This window comes from Lepidothrix coronata, unplaced genomic scaffold (assembly GCF_001604755.1).
Source record: "Lepidothrix coronata isolate B3197 unplaced genomic scaffold, Lepidothrix_coronata-1.0 Scaffold2, whole genome shotgun sequence".
NCBI lineage: Eukaryota > Metazoa > Chordata > Aves > Passeriformes > Pipridae > Lepidothrix > Lepidothrix coronata.
This window is the reverse complement of record NW_016690182.1, coordinates 12,745,526-12,767,965: the sequence shown is the minus strand read 5'-3', so window position 1 is coordinate 12,767,965 and position 22,440 is coordinate 12,745,526. Positions and strand designations below refer to the sequence as shown.

At 54.1% G+C, this 22,440-nt stretch overlaps 1 protein-coding gene across 1 annotated transcript; it reads right to left on the bottom strand.

The window, feature by feature from the left end:
* Positions 1–432: 432 nt before the first annotated feature.
* On the bottom strand, positions 433–22,284 carry OCRL (OCRL, inositol polyphosphate-5-phosphatase). The gene is made up of 23 exons (XM_017814282.1): positions 22,094–22,284; positions 21,589–21,668; positions 20,738–20,776; positions 20,186–20,296; positions 20,015–20,107; positions 19,561–19,681; positions 19,311–19,472; positions 18,298–18,399; positions 17,728–17,842; positions 15,872–15,988; positions 15,539–15,726; positions 14,061–14,172; positions 12,482–12,591; positions 11,410–11,545; positions 10,160–10,270; positions 9,757–9,922; positions 9,323–9,558; positions 5,840–5,863; positions 3,474–3,593; positions 3,178–3,262; positions 2,571–2,698; positions 1,935–2,046; positions 433–1,821 (listed from the first exon to the last, which is right to left on the bottom strand). Exons 1-23 carry the CDS (start codon positions 22,282–22,284, stop codon positions 1,697–1,699), a joined length of 2,784 nt encoding a protein of 927 aa, XP_017669771.1. The 3' UTR covers positions 433–1,696.
* Positions 22,285–22,440: the final 156 nt, after the last annotated feature.

Sequence of the window (22,440 nt, the reverse complement as noted above, 5' to 3'; positions counted from 1 at the left end):
ACACGCAGGCTTTCTCCACCACTGCTCCCCTTGGCGGGCCAGCAGGGCCTTGAGGACCACAGGCACCGCTGCTCAGGGCTGCCAAAGCCATGTGCCACACACAGGCACCAGCACCCTGCTGTGCCCACTGCCCAGGGTTACCCCGTGCCAACTGCATCCCGGTGTGGCACCTGCCAGGCCCCTGCTGGTCGGGGCACCGGCGCTGGGTGCAAGTTGTCCACGCAACCCAGGAGCTCAATCAGCAGGTACTGGGGGCATGGGACCCTCTGCTGCTGTCCCCAGCTCTTCCCAGCACGCTGCTGGGATGGCAGGGGGAGAGCCCAGCCCTCGGCTGCCCCCAGAGTAAGCCTGGAGCCCCAGGCAGGGCTGTGTGTCACCCCAACGGTGCAGAGCTACGTGAGGGAGGGCAGGCGCGCCCGGCGCAGCCCCCAGGCCTTGCACAACGGAGGTTTATTTGGAACGAACGGTTTCCCAATAAATTATGTAATTTAAAAATTTTAAGGAAAAGAAAAAAAAAATAGGCAGAAGGGAGGGGAGCCCGTGGTAGCTCAGCCAGTGCAAAGGGACCACGGAGACACATGACACCCTAGGCTGGGCCCAGGCGCTGGCAGAGGCTCTGCGACAACAGCCCACTGCCCACTCCCCTCGTGTCTCTGGCCTCCCTCAGCCAAGGCCATGTGGCCCCACAGGCCTCTTAGTGTTTGAGTAGGACAAGCCACCCTCTTGTACCCTCAGTCACCAGTTCCAGGGGTGTCCCCTCCCCAGTTGTGTGTGACCCTAGCACTGCAGCCCCCCAGCACAGCCCCCACAGCTGCTCCTCTGGCTCCTGAGGTGCATTTCTGGCTCCTTTCACCCCCCCAAAGCCTGCACCTCCTGGGGAGGAGGGGATGGAGCCCATCCACTGGCACCTGGTCACCCAGCGTGTCCTGCAAGCCAGGATGGAGGGACAGAAGCCACCTCCTGCTCTGTGCTAGGCACAGGACAGCCTGGGAGAAGCAGAGGGCAGCTCATGGCCCTGCCTGACCCCGGCCACTCCAAGCTACCTGCCCTTCTGTGTCCCCAAGGGATGCTGAGCGCAGGGGAAGGGAGAGTGAGGGAACAATGTGAGGTGCAGGGACAGACCTGTGTGCTGGGGCCCTGGGAGGGAGGGGAGAGGGGAAGGCCCTGCCGAAGGAGGGAGGCCGAACGTCCGAACAACCTTCCTGGGACAGCACGATCCATAGCACAGTGACGGCATCGGGGCTGGCTGGGCCAGCTGTGTGGCAGAGGGTGACACAAGTCCCACACCAGTCTGGGGTGCTGTACACACCAGCAGGCATACCTGGCACCGGAGGCACGCAGTGTGCCACGGTCTCTGGGAGCACCAGCCGTCCCCACCCTTCTCCACAGCGGCTCCGGGGAGATGGGGGTGACACGGGGAAGCGTGACTCGGGTGACACAGCCACAGGACGACAGGTGCTGGCACAGTGCTCGGGTATCAACAGATCCACCCGGCTCCTGCGGAGAAGCCGGAGGCTCCAGTGGTGGATGGCAGTGCAGTGAGCATGCAGGTCCTCTGGGGCACAGCGTGAGAAGGAGGGGGAACACATCCCTTCCAACTGTAAACATGGCACTTGGAGAGCTTTGAGCCTTTACCCCTCGGAGCTGTGAGAGGCCCGGCTGGAGCGCGGGCCCCGGCTTTGGCACGCGGCAGGAGTCACTCCTCGTCCCCGGCGAGCAGGAAGCTGTAGAGGAAGTTGATGGCACGCTGGCGGTCCTGCTGGGTCTGCTTGGCCATCAGGTTGGGTGGAGGGCGCAGGAGGAGGCTGGAGAACAGGGCAGCTGTGGAGGCAGGCAAAATCAGCCACTGGTGAGACAGGGAGACCTTGGAAGGTGCAGAAAAGGGCTGGGACACAGCAAGGGCGGCAGAAGAGGAGCAGAGCAACACCACTCACCGATCATGGCGACACTGACGTTGTTGTCCTCCGAGTACCTGAGCAGCTCCCGGAGGAAGGACATTAGGTACCGAAACACATTGCGGTGGCAGCTTGGCAGCTGAAGGATCACCTGCAAGGAAATGGCGTCAGGAAGCTCTCTCAGCTTCCATCACTGTAGCCTGGGCACATGTGGCACTGTGGACTCCAGAGCAATGGCCCCCAGCTGCAGCCCAGTGCCCATGGCACTTGTGGGCTTTTTCCTGGTGAAAGTTTTCCTAGAAGCAGTGTCACCAGGAGCCACAGCCCACAAGTGCCCCAAACAAGTTCTCACTGCCCCAAAACTTCCCCCTCTGCCCAAGGACACGCTTGACCTGGCTTACTGCCCCACCAGCTATAAAGAGCCACTCACAGTCCTCTGAGGAAGGACAAGAATTGTAGCTGTGAGCAGGTGCTCAAGCCCTTAAGGACTAGAGGTGGCTTGTCCCCTCCCCTGGGCTGCTATTCCCCATGTGCTCGGGGTGACACAAGGCTCACTTGGGGTGTCTTTAGAAGAGCTGCCTGCTCCCAGAGCCACTTGCCAGCACCCTGGAAGGGAGCAGGACCCAGGAAGGCACAGGGCCATGGCAGAGCCCCCAGCCAGCAGGAGCCCCTCACCTGTCGGCACAGCCGGCTGTTGTGTGACCAGTCCAGGCACCGCTGGTACAGCTCGTAGCAGATCACAGGCTCTGGCAGAGCCTCCAAGAAGATGAGGAGAGCTTCAGCCACGGAGTGATTACTGCCCGCTGGACCCATGGGAATCAAGGGCTGTGCTGAGCAGAGAGATCCCCTCCCTCCCCAGATACTCCATCCCTCTCCTCCTCCCCAGGTGCTCACCTCTGCTTCCTCCCTGGAGGTCGTGCAAGCTTCCTGCCTGCCTAACTGCTCCTCCTTCTCCTCCTCTGCTGCCCCCCATCCATACGAAACACTGCTCCATGCACCCTACACTGCATTTCCCCACCCTGTGGCCACACAGAAGCTCTCTGCTCCATTAGCCCCTTCTCCAGACCATGCTCCCCAGTATCCCTGCGCTTGGCAGAGCCCTGAGAAAGCTTCCAGAGCCCCCTGGCTGCTTTGGCCAGCACACACACAGCTTCCAGAGAGGTTGTGCGGGGACTGAGAGGAGCCCACACCCATCATGGACCCTTGCCAGGTAGAGGTGACAGACAAGCTCTCCTCAGAGCAAGCTCTCCCAGCAGAACTGAGATCCATCAGGCAAGGATACGGATTGTCTCAGGAATGCTGGTGTCCAGGCAGTCAATGATCTGCTCCAACTCTCCTTGCATGCCTGGAGTCTGGAACAGGTCCTCCTGCCAAAAACAGCACAGGGATGGACAAAGTCATCTTCCCCATAAAGGCTGAGGCACACGGTGACTGTGGGGTGAACCCTGGGACCCCCAGCCAGTGCCTCAAGCACACAGAAAAGTCCTGCCCTGTAAACACCAAATGGGATCTGATCTTCAAGTGCTTATGAGGAACCAGGTCACCAGGAAAAAGCTACCATGGCAGAGGCCCTCTCACCTGGTGGCAGGCGTGCTTGAACAGGTGGTCAACCAAGAGCCAGATCTCCTTCGGCACCTGTAGCGGCACCTCACCTGCCTCCTCACTGTCCAGGGAGCCCATCTGCAGGACGGATTTCTCCTGGGAACAAAGAGCACGAGAGTTCAGGGAAATCTCAGTCCCTCTGTCTCAGTCCCTCAGTCCATTTCCTACTCCCTTGTAGGGAAAGGTGGGAGAGGGGAGGCAGCAGGACCCTGCACTGCTCTGGCCCTGACTCACTTCCACAGCACCAGACATTGCTCTGTAGGTCCTGGCTCTTCCCCTTCCTGCTGCCCCCAGGAACAACCCCCTGACAGCCCCAGCCCTCCCAGCCCCACAGGAGGGGGCTCTGGCCTCCCAGGGTGGCCCATCCCCATCCCAGCTCCCACCCTGCAGCTGACAGAGGCTGGGACCCAGCAAGTCCTTGTGCTGCGTGAGCTCCCACCCTGGGTTAGATCCAGCCCCTGGGCCCACTCATCCCACTGATGCCATGTCTGCCCCAGCTCCGCTGTGCTCCAGGCACGGTTACCCTCAGGGCTCTGAAGCAGTCCCGATTTCTGGAGCTTCTTCCCTGATTTTCCCAAGGAGAGTCTCACTGAGCACACAGAACCACTGCCATGGTTCCCGCTTACTCATGTGGAGCAGCTGACGAGCTCCACAGCTCAGACATCTCCATCACATCGAGCTTTAACTGGATCAATATTCTTGGCTTGATTTTACTTTCGCTTCATGATCACTCACATTCCTTCCAAAGAGAAAGCCATGCCCAGCACTCCCAAAGCACCCAGAGACCGGCACAAGCAAGAACACAACCCTGGCCACCAGCAGAGGAGCCCACAAGCCACACACAAAGCGCCTCACTCCAGCTGGCAGCTGAGGTGACAACTGCCATGGCTGTCCCTGTAGCACACCCTGGCAGCAGCCAGGGCCAGGGTCAGCTTCCACACCGCACCCAGAGACACCCTGGGTTGTCACAAGCCCAGTGGCACAGGCAGTAGCCCCAGCTGCCAAAAGGCACAGCACAGCTCTGCCCTGCACACCGCCAGGTCCGACCCAGCCAGCAGATGTGTGGTCATGGCTGCACGGCTGCCTCGCTCAGCCACGTGCACTAGGAAGGCTGGGAAGCAGCGTGTCAAACAAGAGCACCACAGAATTCCCCTAAAAGGCAACAGGGGAGAGTACAGACCCTCTCCCAGGGCTGTGGGCTCTTCTACAGAAACTCCCTGTGCCAGCGCATCGCTGGAGCTGAGTGTTGGAGCAGCCCTTGGCATGACTGGGAGAACTGCGGAGACCTCCAAGAAGGAGATCCCAGCAGCTCACGGAAGAGGAGAAGGAGGAGGAGGAGAAGGCTCAGGGCGCCTCAAGGCGGGGGAGAAGGAAGAGGAGGAGGAGACAGAGGAGGAGGAGGCGTCGTGTGAGTTGGCTGGGCCCTGAGCGCCCTCTCCTGCCGCGTGCGAGGAAGGGACGCATGGCCGTGTCTTTCCCACGGGAAGATCCTCCCACAGAAGGATGTTCCCAGAAGGCAGGCACAAATTCCTCCCTTCTCCTCTGCCAGGAGGGAGTCTGGGAGCTTCATCTGGTTTAACACCCGAGTTCAATCCCCTCTTAGAGAGGGGACATCCCTTCCCTCTCCTGTTTTACCCTGTCACTGCACCGACAGCCTGGGGAGGAACAACTCACCCAGCCTGGGAAGGCAGCGCAGAGCCAGCTCAAACAAGTTACAAATGCCAGAGCCCACGTAGGGAGGGTGGGAACACCCCCGGCATCTCCCACTTGCTCTCCCAAGGACATGTTTTCCTTGCTTGGCTCCAGCACAGAGCACGGGTGCCAAGGGAAGCAGTGATCTTGCTTGGGCATCATGGCCATTGGAGCTGGCAGCCCCAGCAACACTGCTTGAGGAGGTGCAGCAACATCCACCTCCTGCAAAGGCCCTCCTTCGGCCTCCACAGGGACACAAGATGGAAGGAGCAAAAGACCTCAGTTTCCTGCTCCAGCCCTCTCCCCACAGGTCTGAGAAGGTGCTGTGGTAAACCCCACCTTACAAGCATGGTGTGCCAAAGGCTGCCAGTCTTTTCTGGGAACATCCAGAATTGCTGCCAGGATCAGAAGAGTAAGTTTTTTCCCCCAAAGCAAATCTGGTGAGCTTTAACATCTCAGTTGGGCTTGGATCTGTGTGCTCCTCCACGTTCTCATCCAGCCCACAGCTGTGCTAAGAGGCTTTGCTGGCAGCCGTGTCCCCTCTGTGCCCCCTCCCCTTCCCTCTGCCACAGAAAACAAGGGAAAAGCTCTCATTCTTTACAAACACACCACTGAGAAGCACACTGCCACACTGCAATTGCTTGTGTTACCTTTTCTAAGAAGCTGTCTTCTCCCTGAGAGCAGAGGGAAAGAGAGAAGAGGAAAAAAGTGTGGTTAAGGAGAAAGCACTCTTGGATTAACTCTTCCGATTAAGCAGAAGCTTAATTTGCATTACAAGAACCCACTGAACACCGGGTCCTTCACACATTTTGCTGACAAGGCCAAAGTTAAACCTGTGGTGAGAGATTTGCCTGCCAATTAGCAACAATCCTGCTCACATGACGCACAACCTCGTCAGGATTTCTGGAAAACCCTCCAAGGGGCTTGGACGGTGCTGTGCACTGGCCAACGGCTGGGCCATGGGCAGGTGAAACGTGTCCATCAGGAAGAAGTTCCACTGGTCAGAATCAATGTCCCTGTGTTATTTTAGCCATCTTCCCTTGTGACCGGGCTGGAGATAAAATATTCCCGGGGCTAAATCTGTGTTTCTGAGTGTGTGGCAGCTGTGGAGCTTGCAGGGCCCCTAAGCAGCTTTGGGTACTGTCAGGGAAATGAGGGTTTGTGCTCAAACCCCGGCTGCTGCTGCCGCAGCCTAAGAGCATTAGCACAGGGCGGGGAGGAGCGTGCCAAGCCCTCAGCATCCCCAAACAGCCAACCCTGTACCAGCCAGGGCAGGCTGGACACTGCTCACGGAGCCTGCAGGAGGGAACAGAAGCAGGTTGTCCAAGCTGAGTCTTGGCAGATCAACCTTTCAGGCTGGGAACAGCCCAAACAAACTCCCAGGCCGAGCTGGGAGCAATTGCAGCTTCCATGGCACAGGGCACACGGGGAGGGAGCAGCATCTCAGGGTCCTCTGTGGCCTCTGCAGTGCCTGCTTCACTTGGAGGCTCCCTGAGTTCTAACACAGCACCAACAGACTGGCCTCTTCCTGGGAACAGCTTGCTCCAAACAGGAGCTGGCACACGTTCCTCTTCTGAGGCACAGGAGGAGGGACACAGTCACAGGTTTGGGAGGGCACACAGCCACCTGCACAGGCTCATTTTGTAGTGGGTGAGTCATCTCCAGCCTCACCACCCCCGACCTGCCTGTGCCTGGCTGCTCACCTCTTCATAGAGTCATGGAATGGTCTGGGTTGGAAGGGACCTTAAAGCTCACCCCGTTCCACCCCCTGACATGGGCAGGGACACCTTCCACTAGCCCAGGTTGCTCCAAGCCCCGTCCAACCTGGCTTTGGAGACTTCCAGGGATGGGGCAGCCACAGTTTCTCTGGGCAACCTGTGCCAGGGCCTCCCCACCCTCACAGGGGAGAATTGCTCCCTAATGTTGAGCCTTCAGCACTGAATGCTCTATTCTGTGAGACTCACCTGTTCCTGACAGAGGTTCTTCAAGAGGCTTTTTAAAGCCTGCAGTAGGATCCCAAGAAAAAACAGGATGAGACACTAATACTGAAATCCCAAAGGAGAGGTGCTCAAGTGTCAGCAGCAGTGCCAGTGTCTCCCTCCTGGGAGAACCAGGAGAACCATTTCCAGACAAACTCCCATCTATACTGCGCTACCCAACACCCACCTGCCTCAGCCCCTTACTGACCTGCATCTCCAGACCTCCAAACACAGCCCAGCCAGGCTGAGGAAAACGCTGGATGCAGGGAAGGACAAGCCCTAACACCACACAAGTGAAGGAGGGAAAGTGGTTCTTAAGGCACAGACACTGCTGGCCTTACACAGCCTGAGCAGTACCTAAACACAGGGAACTGCACCCAAACACTCTGGGCTGCAGAGCAGGCAGCACCTGCACCATTGCCCTGGGGCAGGAAGTGCTCAGCTTGGTCTGTCTCCAAGAATTTCTCAGCTCACAGGTAAGATCAGAACCAAAACACCTAAAACAGCTCTCCCCTTGGACACGGGGGATGTGTCCGTGCTGCAGACACTGGGGGAGGTGCTCTTTGCTGATTGCTTCCTATATTTCTAGATGTTTCAGTGAGTGACAGGAGAAGGAAATCTACAGGTAAAGGAAGGAGAAGAAGCCTCAAAGTACTCTTAGAAAAGTAACAGTGTGTAACTGTGAGGACAGAGTCTGGGCCCAAGTTTCTCTCTATCAAGCAAGAGGTGCTTTGTAGAGCACTCAGTGCTGAGCAGGAAAAAGCAGGTGGAAAAGCCACCAAGGCCAATGAAACACTCCAGATCCAGTTCTAGAACAAGACTGACTTTCAATCAAATCCTGAGAAGTCTGAAGAGCCTGAAGCCTGGATCAGCTGCTTGACCTGAGGAGGCAAATGTATACTGCTACCTGGATCCTGCTTAGCCTGATTGTGTGTTACAAAGTCAAAATTCTAGTATAAGAATGACCTTTCCGTGTATTGGACTTGTCAGAAAAGTAAAGTAGAGACCTACAACAAAAGGTGGGAACTGGAAGAGGCAACAAGAAGCATGGGGCAACTGCTGAAGGGAAAATGTGGAAGCAATGGGAGTGGAAGCTGGCAAATCTACAGAGGTGGAAAAGCAGCAGCCCACTGGACGAAAAAACCCTCATGGAAGGGTGAGACTGTGAGAAATCAGAGAAGAGAGAAGGTATCACGTGGCACAGAGATTCAAACAGGGCTGAGCTTACAGGTGAACAGAAAGAAATGGCTTTCCTGGCTGAACAAGAATGGGGACATGGACTAGAACTCAGGAGCTGCTGCACCTCACTGGGACAGGGCCAGATAAGGCCATCAGGAGAGACAAATGAAACCAGCCTGGAAATCAGAATTACATCCCCAACATGGGGCTTAATCCCAGAAATGGCCATTAGAGACACCCAAAGGACAAAAGGTGACTAGGGCAGAACTGCACCCCCTCACGTGCACACGATAGGCTTCAGGAGGAGGAATATTTGGAGCTGGTGAATGCTGAGGAGAGGAACAGTTCTCTGCACCACAGAGACATCTCTCAGTGATAAAGTATCTCTCAGTGATGAATTATCTCTCACTGAGGCCTTATCTCTCACTGTGGTTGGTGTGGGAGAAAATGGCCAGAGAGGCCATGACATGGCCCATTTGCTGAGCTGTGCCCATCAGCACACCACACCCAACACCACAGTCCCTCCTTCAGTCCTCCTGCTTCTGCTTGCTCCTTTGCCCTGAGCAGTGGGAATGCATCCAGAAGGAAAAGGCTCCTGGAGCACTTGGCACAGCAGAAGAAGCCCTGGCACCTGGGAGGACAGGACCTCAATCACACCTCTTATGACACACAGTGCCACCCAGCTGAGCCTGCCAGCACCACTAACACCAACATGAGGTGCTGGGATCACTTTTTTGTCCCATCAAACAATGTTTAGAGTCTACTCAGACAAAAGGGATAAAGCATAGGCTGTCCAAAGCCACTGGCTGTGGTGGAGGGGAAGAATAAAAGAGCACCTCAAGCTCTGTGAAAAGTCACTCAGCTCAGGGCCAGCACGGCCAATCTGAGCTGCAGGCACTCCTGCTTTTGGGAGTAATCAGAAAGGAGTCAGGTCTCTCCCTGTTAAAGGAGCTCCTCCAGAACACTGCTACTCACCAGGTCTATGAGTTTGGTGACTGGAACTTCTCGGATCGGTCGCTTCATTCGGCACAAAGCCTCGAGGGAGGTGCCAAAGCAGCTGGGCAGGTAGGTCCCACTGATGGTCAGGAAATAGTCCTTCCCTCGGTCCAAGTGCAGGACAAGAATATCCTCAATTTTATCCTCGCCGGAGTTCAGGAGGGTGACCGAGTCCTTGCTGACGTACACGTCCAGGGAGATATCTGTGCTCTCATCTGCAACACACAGGAGATCTCAAGAATACATGGACACTCTCAAAAAGGGATGACAGGGACAAATATACAATGGCAAGGACAAAGGCCACAAAAGAGAAGACAAACAGACAAGGCTGATGGCAAGAAACATGGGACACGGGAGAGACGGGAGGGACTGAATGGAGATGGGATAGGAGCCTACACCAATACACAACTCACCTGGTTCCAGGTAACCTTCACAGGGCTCGGCCCGAAGCCATGGCTTGCAGTAGTGGCTGTCGTTGAGCTTTGGGATGAAGGAGAAGTGACAGGTGACCTGCCCATTATTGGTAATCTTAAACTTCTGCTTCTGCAGCTGACGGAATTTCACGTTCTCAAACTCAAACTGCAAAGAGAAAACACAAGTGACGTTAGTGGCCACAATGGGGCACACATCCAGACTCCCCCAGACACTGCAGTGGCCCCCAGACGTTGCTGTGTTCCCCCATGGCTGAGAGGAGCACACCAAAAGAGTTCAGTTTCCTACAATCGAGTTCATTGAACCAAAGTCTTTAAAAGCAGTTCTGGCACTTCTAAGGCTGCTGCGTTTGGGAAGTGACAGTGATTCTGGTCTCATCCTCACCTCTCTCCTGCTCAGCTCCAGTGAAGGAAGAAAGTCATTCTCCATCCTGTCCATTATACGAACGATGTCTTCGAACAGCTTCCGGTACTTCTGCTCATCCACAATCTTCACCTGTGGGAGACAGAAAACGCTCAGCAAAGCTTCTGATCGGCTTCACAGGAACTCTCTTGGTCATGACCAAACTGCAGAAGTGAACTATTTCTCTGAGCACTTGCTTGTGCAGCTGAAAGACTGAGAGGGTTCACGTGCCTGGGTGCACTCCTAAGCAGCATCTGCAACCTTACACATTTCACCCCTGCAGATGTTACCAGGGTCTGTCTGGCCACTGGTCACACTACCGGGAAATCTCTTTTGAGAAGACTCAGCCTATTCCACTTGTGAGGCACTCATCCTATTCCTTGTGAGGCACATCTGCAGTGCTGTGTCCAGTTCTGGGCTTCTCAGTACAAGAGGAACATGGAGCTCCTGCAGTGGGTCCAGCAGAGGCTACAGAGATGCTGAAGCTGAAGCATCTCTGGGACCAAGAAAGGCTGAGAGAGCTGGGCCTGTTCAGCCTCAGGAAGAGACACTAAGAGGGGGTCTCATCAATGTCTGTCAGTAACTGCAGGGAGGGGGCAGAGGATGGACCAGGCATCAGTGGTGCCAGGCAATAGGACAGGAGGCCACAGGCAGAAACTGGGGCTCAGGAAGTTCCACCTGAACATGAGGAAGAAATTCTTCCCTGTGCAGTGACTGAGCACTGGAACAGATTGCCCAGAAAGGGTGTGGAATCTCCCTCACTGGAGATATTCCAGAACCATCTGGATGCAATCCTCTGCCATGTGCTCCCTGCTTGAGCAGGGAGGTTTGACCAGACGCCCCACTGTGGTCCCTTCTGACCTGACCCCTTCTGGGAGAGCAGGAGGCAGCAAAAATGGACATGGACTGTCCCCATTCACTAAGCCAGGAATCCCAAATGTCCTGCCAGCCATTCACCACCAAAGACATTCAGGTGTGAACCAGTGACAGTCTGTTGACACATCTGGGGCAGCACAGGTACAACCAGACACAGGCTACTGCTGTGTCTCCATGCGGTGGGGAGAACGCAGGGGCTCCCCCATTCCAGTACTGCCAGAGGCAGCACCCCCACAGCAGCCACACCTCAGCTGGGTTCATCTGTCCTCTTGCAACAGCCTTAGCAGAGGTGTCCTGACTCCTGAAGGAATGCCTGGAATTGCTGGGATCCTGCCCCAGCACATGGATAAACCTACCCCAATGCTGAAAAGCGCGCTGACAGGCTTGTGGTCACTGGTCTTCAGGTCCATGTGACTGCAGTACCGGAGCTGATTGATGTTCCCTCCTCTCCAAAGGATCCGATCACACCACGCCGGCACACGACACTTCCCACTACAAAGAAAAAGAGGTTACCAGGGAAATCCAACGATCCTAACAAACCAACTAAGCTGTTCCTTTTCCTAGTCAGCCAGCTCCCTCCACCCCCACCATCACAGCAGTGATGGGATGAACCCTATCACTTCCCCCAACTTGAATTCTCTGTTATTTCTTCTGCTCTCTACCCCTTCTCTGACGCAGCAGCTAAAATTCCTGTCCCTTCCAGCATCAGGAAAACAAAACGACTCAGTCAAGCCCACTTCCACAGCCTGAAGCCATGTGTGCTGTGACCCAAGCTGCATGACTTTCTTTTGCCGCCAGATCTTTCTGCCCACAACTGGATCCATCACTTATTGTTTCCACTATGGAAAGTCTACTCAGCGATTACTATCACGTTATGAAGCCTGAATCCTAGGTTATCCTTCTTCAGATTAACTACTGTGCTGATTCATAATCACAGGCAGAGTCAAATCCAATCACTATATGGTCTGAAACTCCTTCTTGGGAGTTTCTCCCTTTGGAGCAGCCCCTGCAGCAGATGCAGCCGTGTCTGGGGGAGGCATCAAGCAGGAACCACGGCTGCTATCACAGCACAGCCACCCGTGGGTGTGCAAGTCAGGGGACAGGGTGACTCAGAGAGCCTGTTTCCTTATCTCTGCAATTCCTTTTTATGTGTTTGCCTGTCCCTGGTAAAAGAGAAAGCCCCCAGTGCAGGGCCCCCTGAGCTCATGCTTCACCTGCCTTCATCCAGCAGGATCGGCAGCAACTGCGGTTTAAGGGATGCGCCCATTCATCATACACAGGGGCTGCTTATTGCAGAAAATAGGGGAAAGAAAGGAGGGCAAACACAACACTGACAGGTACTTCCAGCTCTAGGAAGCAGGAAGTCAAGTTTTGGGAGAAAATGCTTTTTATGTCATAAGTAAATAAGCCCAGTGGCAGCCAGTGTACCTGGAGTCCCAGCGATCTGTTTTAGAGTCATATTTATACGTGGGGATGAATTTAATCTCTCCCTCCATGAAATCTGCAAATGCTTTCTTCTGAGTGCGCTGAATATTCAGCTAAAGCAAAAAAAGAAAGCTTTAAAAAGAAAAAAACCAAACCAAATCAAATAAACCCTCCCCCACACAGCAGTGTCAGAGAGCAGATCTACAGGCAGAGCAACCGCGACCTGTGGCCATGGAATTCACAGACATCCCCAAATTGCCTCTCAGACCTCACACCTTTAAGAGAGGCAAAAATTCAACTTGTCAGTAGAATGTTTTCCAAACAGACCGAGTACCAATGGGCACCAAGCCATGCAGGCAGCATCAAATAAGAGTTAAGTGAAATACTAACTGCTCTGCTTGTGCTGAATGCCTTCATCAGTTTTTCAGGCTCAAGGTCACCATTATTAAACTTTCCCTGCCAACCATTTTAGCAAGAGCCTCTAGGACTGCACTCGGTTGATAACCTGACACCACCTTCCTTTGCTCGTTTCCTCTTCTGAAAAACCTCCTGGTTGTTTTCCTCACTGAAACCTAAGCCACAGCTGTTTCCTGCACGAAGCTCTGCAGCACAACAGAAACGAGCTACAGAGCAGAATGAGATTCACTGTTAAACTGTGTCAGAGGTGATATTGCACAACTGCAGTTGGGTTTCACAGGAGCAATCCTTCACCTGAAAGGTACCTGCCCTGGGTTTCAGGGTGCTGCAGAGAAGTGCCGAGCGGGGAAGGCGACAGCACAGAATTCAGGTCAAGCTAGCTGAGCAGATTTGGGCTCCAAATCAATACCTCTTCCACAACACTGATCACAGCAGCTTTTGTTGCTGTTACAAATTCCTGTGTTCAGCTTGTAGTTTGTACATAAGAGAGAACTCCTTCACTGAGACAGAGACACACCTTCATGGTAAATGCCTGAGTCACCCAGTTAATCCAGTATGGACAATCTGGTTTTGTTCAGGGGGTTGTTGCCACCAGTGCACCCAGAGCTCTGTCAGGGTCCAGTGTCTGTGTCTATAGACCCTTCTTACAGAGTGTCATGGAATTACTTAGATTGGAAAATCCCTCCAAGACCACTGAGTTCCATTGTTCCTGCAGCATTGCCAAGCCACCACTAACCCATGCCCCCAAGTGCCACATCTACACGTCTGTTAAATCCTCTCAGGACTGGGGACTCCACCACTGCCCTGTGCAGTCTGTGCCAGGGTTGTTCAGCGCATTCCAGAAAGAAATTTTCCCTAATATCCAACCTAAACCTCCCCTGGTGCAACTTGAGGCCGTTTCCTCCTGTCCCTTGTTCCCTGGGAGCAGAGCCTGATCCCCACCTGGATCTACCCTCCTGTCAAGGTGCTGCAGAGAGTGAGAAGGTCTCTCCTGAGCCTCCTTTTCTCCAGGCTGAGCTCCCCCAGCTCCCTCAGCTGCTCCTCATCAAACCTGTGCTCCAGCCCCTTCCCCAGCTCCACGTTTGCCAGCTCCTTCCAAGCACAGGCATATCCTAAACCAAGACAACCCCTCAAGGATGGGGCAAATGTGAGTGAGTTCACTGACCTGGTCATATGTCAGCAGCTTCTGAAGCTCGTTCTTGCTGATGAGACTCTTCACTTCACTGGCATCTGGTAGACACAGCCTGTAGTTCAAGTCTCCCAGCCAGATGACAACACTGGAAACAAAGACATATAGAATCATGGAATGGTTTGGGTTGGAAGGGACCTTAAAGCTCATCTTGTTCCACCTCCCTGCCATGGGCAGGGACACCTTCCACTATCCCAGGTTGCTCCAAGCCCCGTCCAACCTGGCCTTCGACACTTCCAGGTATCCAGGGGCAGCCACAGCTTCTCTGGGCAACCTCTGCCATGGCCTCACCACCCTCACAGGGAAGAATTTCAGAGCAGATCAGCAATTAACATCTCCCTTTTTAAAATCATATTGTGGTTGAGACATGTGGAAGACAAAAAAGAAGACACGAAAGATCGAGTCCAAAAGCAGAAATTTCTAGTGGCAGCAGATCCTACAGGACTAAGTCCACCTCCTGTGGAATCTTCCAAGGATTGAAGACTTAGTTTACTGGGAGATAATGAGTTTGCCTCAGCCCAAAAAAAGCTAGAGAACAGCACTGACCCTCTAATGAAGTGAAACCAGTGTATCCCACCAAGCTTCACACAAAATCTAGCTGGTATTCAGGCTCTTCACATGTTCAGAAGAGGGAAGTGATGGAGCTCAGTAAGTAGAGCCTGCCTGTCAGCCAGCTGGGCAGGAGAGGCACCTGTATCTGCAGGGTCACACCCTGTGTGACATCCCGGTTTTACCTGTTGGTTTTTCACTGCCTTCCATTCAACCAGAGCAGGTTACTGCTGCACCATCTGCCCAACAAAGACCAACTGATGCAGAATTGGCAGGAGCAGAGTTAGATTCCTGTGGAGTTTACAACTTTCTGGATGTTGTTTCCCATCTCAGCCATTAGCCACACCTCACCAGCACCCGCTCCTGCCCTGCTCCTCTCTTGGTTTCCAAAGGGACCTACAGCCTTGTCATTACCAGCAGCTAAAGAAACACTCTTGGGACCCACTCTTTACTCCACAAAGGGTTCATTTAAAGATTAAAATTTAGCCCCCCCTCTAGTACCAGAACTCTTCCTGTTCATAGTCAAACCTCAACATTTGCACTAGTGGATTATCAAGGATAATCTAATAGTTGAAGTATTTTCTGTACTAATCCACTCTACATTTTATTTTTGTTTTTTTTAAATGGTTTAAATATTAACTACAGAACTACAAGTCGTTTGTATTCTGTTTAGGCCTGCTGAAGAGTTACACACAAATGCAAGGAGAGGGATGCTGGGGACAGCGGCAATGAGGAGGTGACCACAGTTTGTCTGCAGGAGCTGCAGAACAGCACAGCCCTTGGCACTTCTGGTTATTTTATCAAGCCAGAAAACTTATCTGCATGAAACCTCCTGTTGCTGCAATTCTGGCTCGATTTGGGTAAACCAACACTGCTTCAAAAGGGAAAACATCAACACAACTCACTCGTGTTTCATGATGTTGAGCTGAGGCAGGCTGTCATCGGGGGTCTCAAAGCTCATCCGGGCACAGATGTCCTTATAATCCTGGTTTCGGCGCTCGAAGTCCTCCACGTGGGCAGCCAGGTGGGAGTTGACGACGCAGAAGGTGGTGTTGTGGAACACAAACCTCACGGCCACACCGCCCTTGTTGCCCTGGGAACAGCAGGTACCAGTGGGGTTAGAGCAGGAGTCAGGTGTGGCACAGGGAGGGGACAGGGATGGCACAGGTAAACAAAAACAAGCTGTGCTGCTTCTCGCATGGATACAGGGAAGCAACAAGCTGGCCTCGGTGACTCACCATCTTTCCCATGACTCCCGTGCCCACAGACTCCGTCACGATCTCTCTGATATTGCTCAGATGATCCTTCTTAGCAAATACGAGCAACATCATCCCAACCAGACGGACCATTTGCACCTGTGAAGATAAACGGGATGCTGAGTTCCCAGAGAGGCAGGGGGAATGCAGCTCTGATCTGCCTGCTCTGCCTGATGCTCTGCTGCTCTGGCTCCCCCCATTCCTCATCATGTTCTGTACTCAATCCCTAAATTTAATAACATTGCTGAAAGGGCCTCCTGTCCCACAGGAAGGTTCTGGGGGTCAATCTGTCACTCCCCAGAGTTGTGAGCTGTGCTGAGCTCACTGCATTCCCCACGGTGGTGCTTCTCTACAACAGGATGAGGTAAGAGAAACTGAATAAATACGCAGCAGGTCTGTTGGTGAGGTCTCAGCCTTTGTCAGCACAACCAGAGAAGACCCTGAGTGCTCCAGCCAGTTCTGGTGTAAAGCTGTGGCTGTGCTGAGGCTGCAGGTGCAGCTGGGAGTCAGGGCTCACCTTGGCTTACTCTTAACTCCAGCAGAGCCAGTGGCACATGCCAAGGGGAATGGACAAAGATGTTCTTATTTCCCCGAGGCAGACGTGCATGGGGTATCAAAAGGCATCTCTGAGCTGTACAGGTCAATTGGTTTTCAGGAAACACTCGTTCCCTAAAGCAAAGGGCCTCTCTCTGGAGCTGAGTTGTTCTCTGCTGCAGAATTCAGCCCCCAGGGCTTAACACCGTGCTCATGTGCTGTGTCCCAGTGGGGATCCTGGGTTTGCTGCTGATCTTTTACACGTGCTAAGCCAACGCCTGCCCAGTCTGTGATCTTCCTGAACCTCCAAAACAGTGGGGTCACCACTCTGAAACAGTGACAAGGCCTCACCTTCTTGAGTGCAGTCTGCACCCTCACAGAAACTCTCAGATGTGTTGGGATTAAGTCTAGGGAGTGAGGGAAGAAGCTGAGAGCTGGAAGAGCCCAGCACCCAGTCTGCTCTGCAGAAGTGGAATTTACAAGCGACCACAAGTCTTATCTACAACTTCAGCCACTTCCCCCTCCTGCAGCCGTATCCTGTGCTCTCTCTTTCACCAGGGTGGGAGGAATTCACCCAAAACTGAAGTAAAGAAAAGGGCCTCTCTGCACTGCAGGCCATGACTCCTGACTCCCCTCGACGGGTCTCAGCTCAGCAAGGTGCTCTGTTCCTTGCTTCACTCCCTGTAACACCTGCCCCTGAGCTCAGCTCAGAGCAAGCAGGACAGGGTGTGACATTGAACACGCGGGCTATGGAGGACAGGGAAACCCATTCATATATTTAGGACTGGTCCCTGCAGTAGAAAGGTTTGCTACAGCAGACATAAAACCAATGGCTTGCTCTTAACCAGCCAGAACAAAGTCCTGCCACAGCTGAAGCAATTCTGTCCCAAGGCAACAGCCTCTGGAAGATTCTTTTTTTCATAAATCATCCCATTCTTTCAGGAAAAAGTTATTCATTTGATTTACCAGCTCAGGACACACCTGGCTTCTATACTACAGGGTGAGATGGTAACACAGGTAGAGGATTTGAACCTGTTGCTTCCCTGGCACCACCTTCCTATTTGATAAAGGTTTGTGATCCCCACCTTTATAAATTTCTGCTTTGAAGCACAATATTCCCCCACAGCTGTGGGGCAGAAATACACACTCCAGATTTAACTTGGCACACTTGACACATGCCCAGTACCACCCTTGGTTTCTCCAAGCCCTGCTCCTTGGGTAGGTGAGGAAAGGGAAAGCCCCTTTCCCTTTTCCTTCCCATCATGCCAGCTCCATGACAAGACACACCACTGGGCAGAACTCACTTTCTTGTACTTGGCCTGAGGATGCAGGGCCCTCTCCACAGCAGCCAGCCACTCCTGCTCCTTCGTAGAATCAAAGTAGAAGAAAGCCTCTGTGCTGAGGTCCAGCTCCTGGAACCTGGAAACCCAAGAGCTTAGCACCTTCAGCCCTCATGCACATCCCCCTCTTCCTACAGGAATGCGAAACCTCCAGCAACAGCCCTTGGAGGAGCAGCTCCTTATGGCCACTTGCTAAATAAAGCAGCACAATTTCCCCATGGTGCCTTCTGAGACCCTACCCATAACCCCCTAGCAACCCTCTCCCCTGGGAAGCACCCCTTTAGGCAGAGGACAACCAGGGAGCTCTGCAGATGCCTCCAGGAAAATCGGTTATGTCACGCCAGCCTTGTTTAACCCAATCCTCTGCCTCATCCGACAGCCCTCTGCCCTCAGACAGCTCCTGTGCAACACAACTCAGCTCTGTGCAGCCTCTGGGAGCATGACAAGAACCTAAACCAAACATAGCCCTCCAGGATCCCAGCAAGAGCAACAAAGAACCAGTCCTGTTAGTAAGTCTAGGTTGCTGCCACTCACCCAACACAGTAGAAGTCGGGAGGCTCCGTGTCACACACCAGCCACGGCTCCAAGAAGCTGTCAGGAGACTGCCCGTTCACATTCCACGTTCCCACAAAAAACCTACAACACAAAAGCAGCTGAACCGTCAGAAAACACAGTGAAAACCACAGCAGCACAGCAGTGTCCAGGCTGGGAGCAGACACTGTGAGCACACACTGACACACTGTGAGCTGCCCCTGCGTGGGGCTGTGCCAGCCAGGGGGGAACTGAAATTCACAGGATCCCAGAATCCCTGAGGTTGGAAAAGACTGCCAAGATCATCGAGTCTAACCTGTGATCAACCCCCTCCTTGTCACCCCGCCCAGAGCACTGAGTGCCACATCCAGTTGTTCCTTGAACACCTCCAGGGATGGGGACTGCACTGCCTCCCTGGGCAGCCCCTTCCAATGTCTGACAGCCCTCTCTGTGAAGAAATTCTTCCTAATGTCCAACCTGAACCTCCCCTGGCACTGCTTGAGGCCGTTTCCTCTTGTCCTGTCACTTGTTACCTGGGAGCAGAGCCAGACTCCCCCTGGCTCCACCCTCCTGGCAGGGAGTTGTATAGAGTGAGGTCTCCCCTGAGCCTCCTTTTCTCCAGGCTGAGGCTATCCAGCCTCTCCCTAAAAAATTCTCCCAGGTGTGAGTCACTCCCAGTGACACTCCTCCTGGACTAAGACATTCCACCAGCAAACATCTGGGTCTTTTAGCACCATGTCATGTAGGGCAAAATCAGGACAGCATGGTGGGACATCTACCTTCACCCTTTCTGCCCAGCTGCTCCAGCCTCATTGAGGCTCAGGAGATCTGACACACACAGGGAGAAGACACAATAGGAGCAGCTGCACCATGGGCACTTGGTGACTTTCAGGCTGTACCATCCTCACTGGCCACTTGAGCTGCCATCCATCAGCAGCTGCCAGGATATAAACCTGGGTGAGATCTGAGCTCACAGCAGAGATCCCACAGCTCTGTCCCCTCCTCCCCACTCTCACCTGAAATTGTGCCAGTTGATGTAGGCCTTCTCCCTCTTGGCCAGCACGTGTTTGATGAGACCCTCTCTCTGCCCCGACTGCGTGCTGGGCAAAAACATCTTGCGCATCGTGTTGGTCACTTTGGGCTGGTCTCTGGATGTACCTTCTCTCTCTCGGGGAAATCTAGGAAGGAGGCAAAACCAGCACTAGAACTTGTTCTGCTGTCTAGGAAGAGAAGTAAAAAAGGGAACAGATGCCCTGTGTTACTTACTGTCTGTTCTGAGGAACAGGAGGAGGTGGGGGCTCCCGCCGAGATCCCGCTTGGTGGTTTTGCATATTCCTTTTCTCTTCTAGGCTCAGAGTGCTGAAGTCATCCTCAAACCCCAGAGCTCCTGTAATGAAAAATCCAAGCACAGTACCCTGAGAAACAATCTGAAACAGCTCTGATCAAGATGGAAAAAATGTAACTCCACAGAAAGCAAAAAAAACCCAAATGATAACAGGAATTTATCAACTGTGTGACTCAGGGAATGGGAGAAAGGGGCACTAATCACAAGTCAAGGCAGCAGGGAGCTTACTACACACAAACTAAGGCAGAAAAGAGCACTCAGGAAGGAATGAACAGACTAGGGAGCAGAGGCCAGGCTGCCAAGGGCAGGATCAGATCCAGGTCCCACCCCAAGCACCCCAGCACTGCACATGCCCCTGAGCAAAGCCAACTGTACCTGGAGGAGAGGCCTGCAACAGACCCGGGAGGCTCTTCTCCACCTGATGCCAGATGGCTCCGTCCTTGGGTTCAGGAGAAGCTTTCAGGTGGGCTGGAACAAACCCCACCCTGTCAGAAACTGCTGACAAGTCAGAGGATTTCACACACACAGAGGTGCAGCTCTGCTCACCCTCCTGGATGCTCTGCACTTCGGACAGGAATCCCAAGCAGCGCTCCTCATCGGGGATCTCAAAGAGCCGCTCCGGTGTCTCGTCGCCCTGTATCCGGACCTTGCAGCCTGCTTCAAACACACTCACAGAGTCAGCCCAGGCCGGCTCACAGTCACTCACCAGGCTTTACACACAACTTCCAGATGTTGTTTCTGATGGAAACCCGCACCTAAGTTACTCTCCCTGCGCTTCTCAAATCCCCCCCCCCTGCTTGGGGTATCCTCGGCAGGTTCTTCTGGCTTTAGGAATCCTTCTCCCTACTGCAATCTATCAGAGAGGAGCTCTAAAAGCAGTATGGAAAACTGCAAATGTTTCAATCATTTGCATTTCAGGCCCTGTCCGTTGCAATAACTGAGTAGTTATTGGCAGAGCCAGATGACATCAGAGGGAAAACAATCCTGGCTTGAGCAGAGGACAAACACAGAGCCTGGGGGAAGACTGGGAAGGTGAAACAAGCACCAGGCAGCTGTTCCCTGACAGGTCAGCCACACCACTGCCCTTATAAAACTTACTGTTTGCAGCTATATCAATCAGCAGAGTTTCTTCTGCCTCTGGAAAAGAGAAAAACAGGATCAGGAGAGCTCATGCTGGATGCTGCAGTAACTGAGGACTTAAATAATCACATTGCTTGCTACAAACCACAAAGAGTCCTGAAAGAGGAACAAACAGCACTAATTTACGTACATTCCTAACAGTTCTGGCACAGAGAACCTAGACAGTCACCTCCTACCAAGTGTCCCAGGGAGATTCCCAGCACACAGAGTTCTCACACACTTGGATGTTTTTCCCCATCAGTGCAGCTACTTTGGGAAAGACCAACCTGACAAGGAACTTCAGAGCTTCTCTACAGTGCAAGACCAGGGGTAGAACCTCACTGAGCTGCACAGAAGGGAATGAGCCTATCTGGCTAAAGTTGCTTTTATTCCTGACAAGGATTTGCCCCAAGGACACTTGCAGCTATTTAAGTCCTTCCAAGCCAAGGCCTAAAGCCCTTCTCGATCCAACTGCTGGGAGCTGAGAGCTTGCCAGACCTTATGGAAATTTAGATCTGAACATGCAGAAATCAGGCAAAAGTTCCCAACTCTCGACACGACAGAGAAGCCAGAGAGACAGACACCACTAGGCACCAAATTCCAGCCCCTGCAAGCCCACCACGCACGGGGGCCAGCCAAGTTCCTCACAACTACATGCTGACATGGAATGACAAACCACTTGGATGAGGAACAAGGGGATTCCATAAACTGTGAGTTGCAGTCTCACGGGGAAGCATACAACCCACAGGAGGCAGGTCAGGAAACACCACCAAATTTGAGTTTGTGGACGAACAGCAGTGGATTCCCACCCTCCCCCTAGCAGTCAGTACCTTGCACACACTTAAAGCGGCTGTTGATGGGAATATAATCCGGATCGGAGTTTTCTTTGTCCTGTGAGTGGATGATGATCCTGCAGACAGAAAAAAAAAAAAAAAGACTTGGAAAAACCCGGCAGCAACGCCCTGTTCTCTCACATACACACACAAACAGCCGCGGGAGCCGTGTGTACACAGACACGGTGTTTGATTGCTATCGCTGTACTGATGGGGAAGGAACAAGGAAAAAGCAACACAGGTGGGACCGCGCAGGACGTGGGTGCCCGTGGGGAGAAGTTAAGAGCTGTTCAACTCTGCCTGGCACGGGGCAGATCCAGAACCACACAAACTCCAACCCTGCGGCTCCGGCGGCCGGAGGAGCCCCGGCAAGGCACGGCCGGAGGATGAGTGGAGACCGCCGGAGGCACGCTCGGCTCCCGAGAGTCACGGCGGCCGTGGCACCGACCGAGCCGGGCCGGGCCGAACCCCCGCGCCCCATCCCCGCCCGGCCCGCACTCACCCGTAGCGGCCGCCCCGCCGCGCCAGGCCGAGCACACACGGCTCCCGCCGCCCGGCCCGCACCTCCGCGCCGGCAACGCTCTGCGCCGCAGCTAAGGAAACCTCCGCACCGCGCCCCGCCCCGCCCGCCCGCCCGGCCCCGCCGCTCCCGGTGGATACGAGCAGGCCGCGGCCCGCGGCGCGCGCCTCCATGGCGGCGCTCGGTCTCCCGGCGACTCCGCGCCGGTCACGGGCGCGGGGCAGAGCGGGGCAGAGCGCCGCCCGCCGCCGCCCCCCGCGCCCCCTGCCGGCGGGCGGACCCCACCGCCCGTTGACCGAGGCGGAGGGCCCCGGGGCTGCACCCGCAGC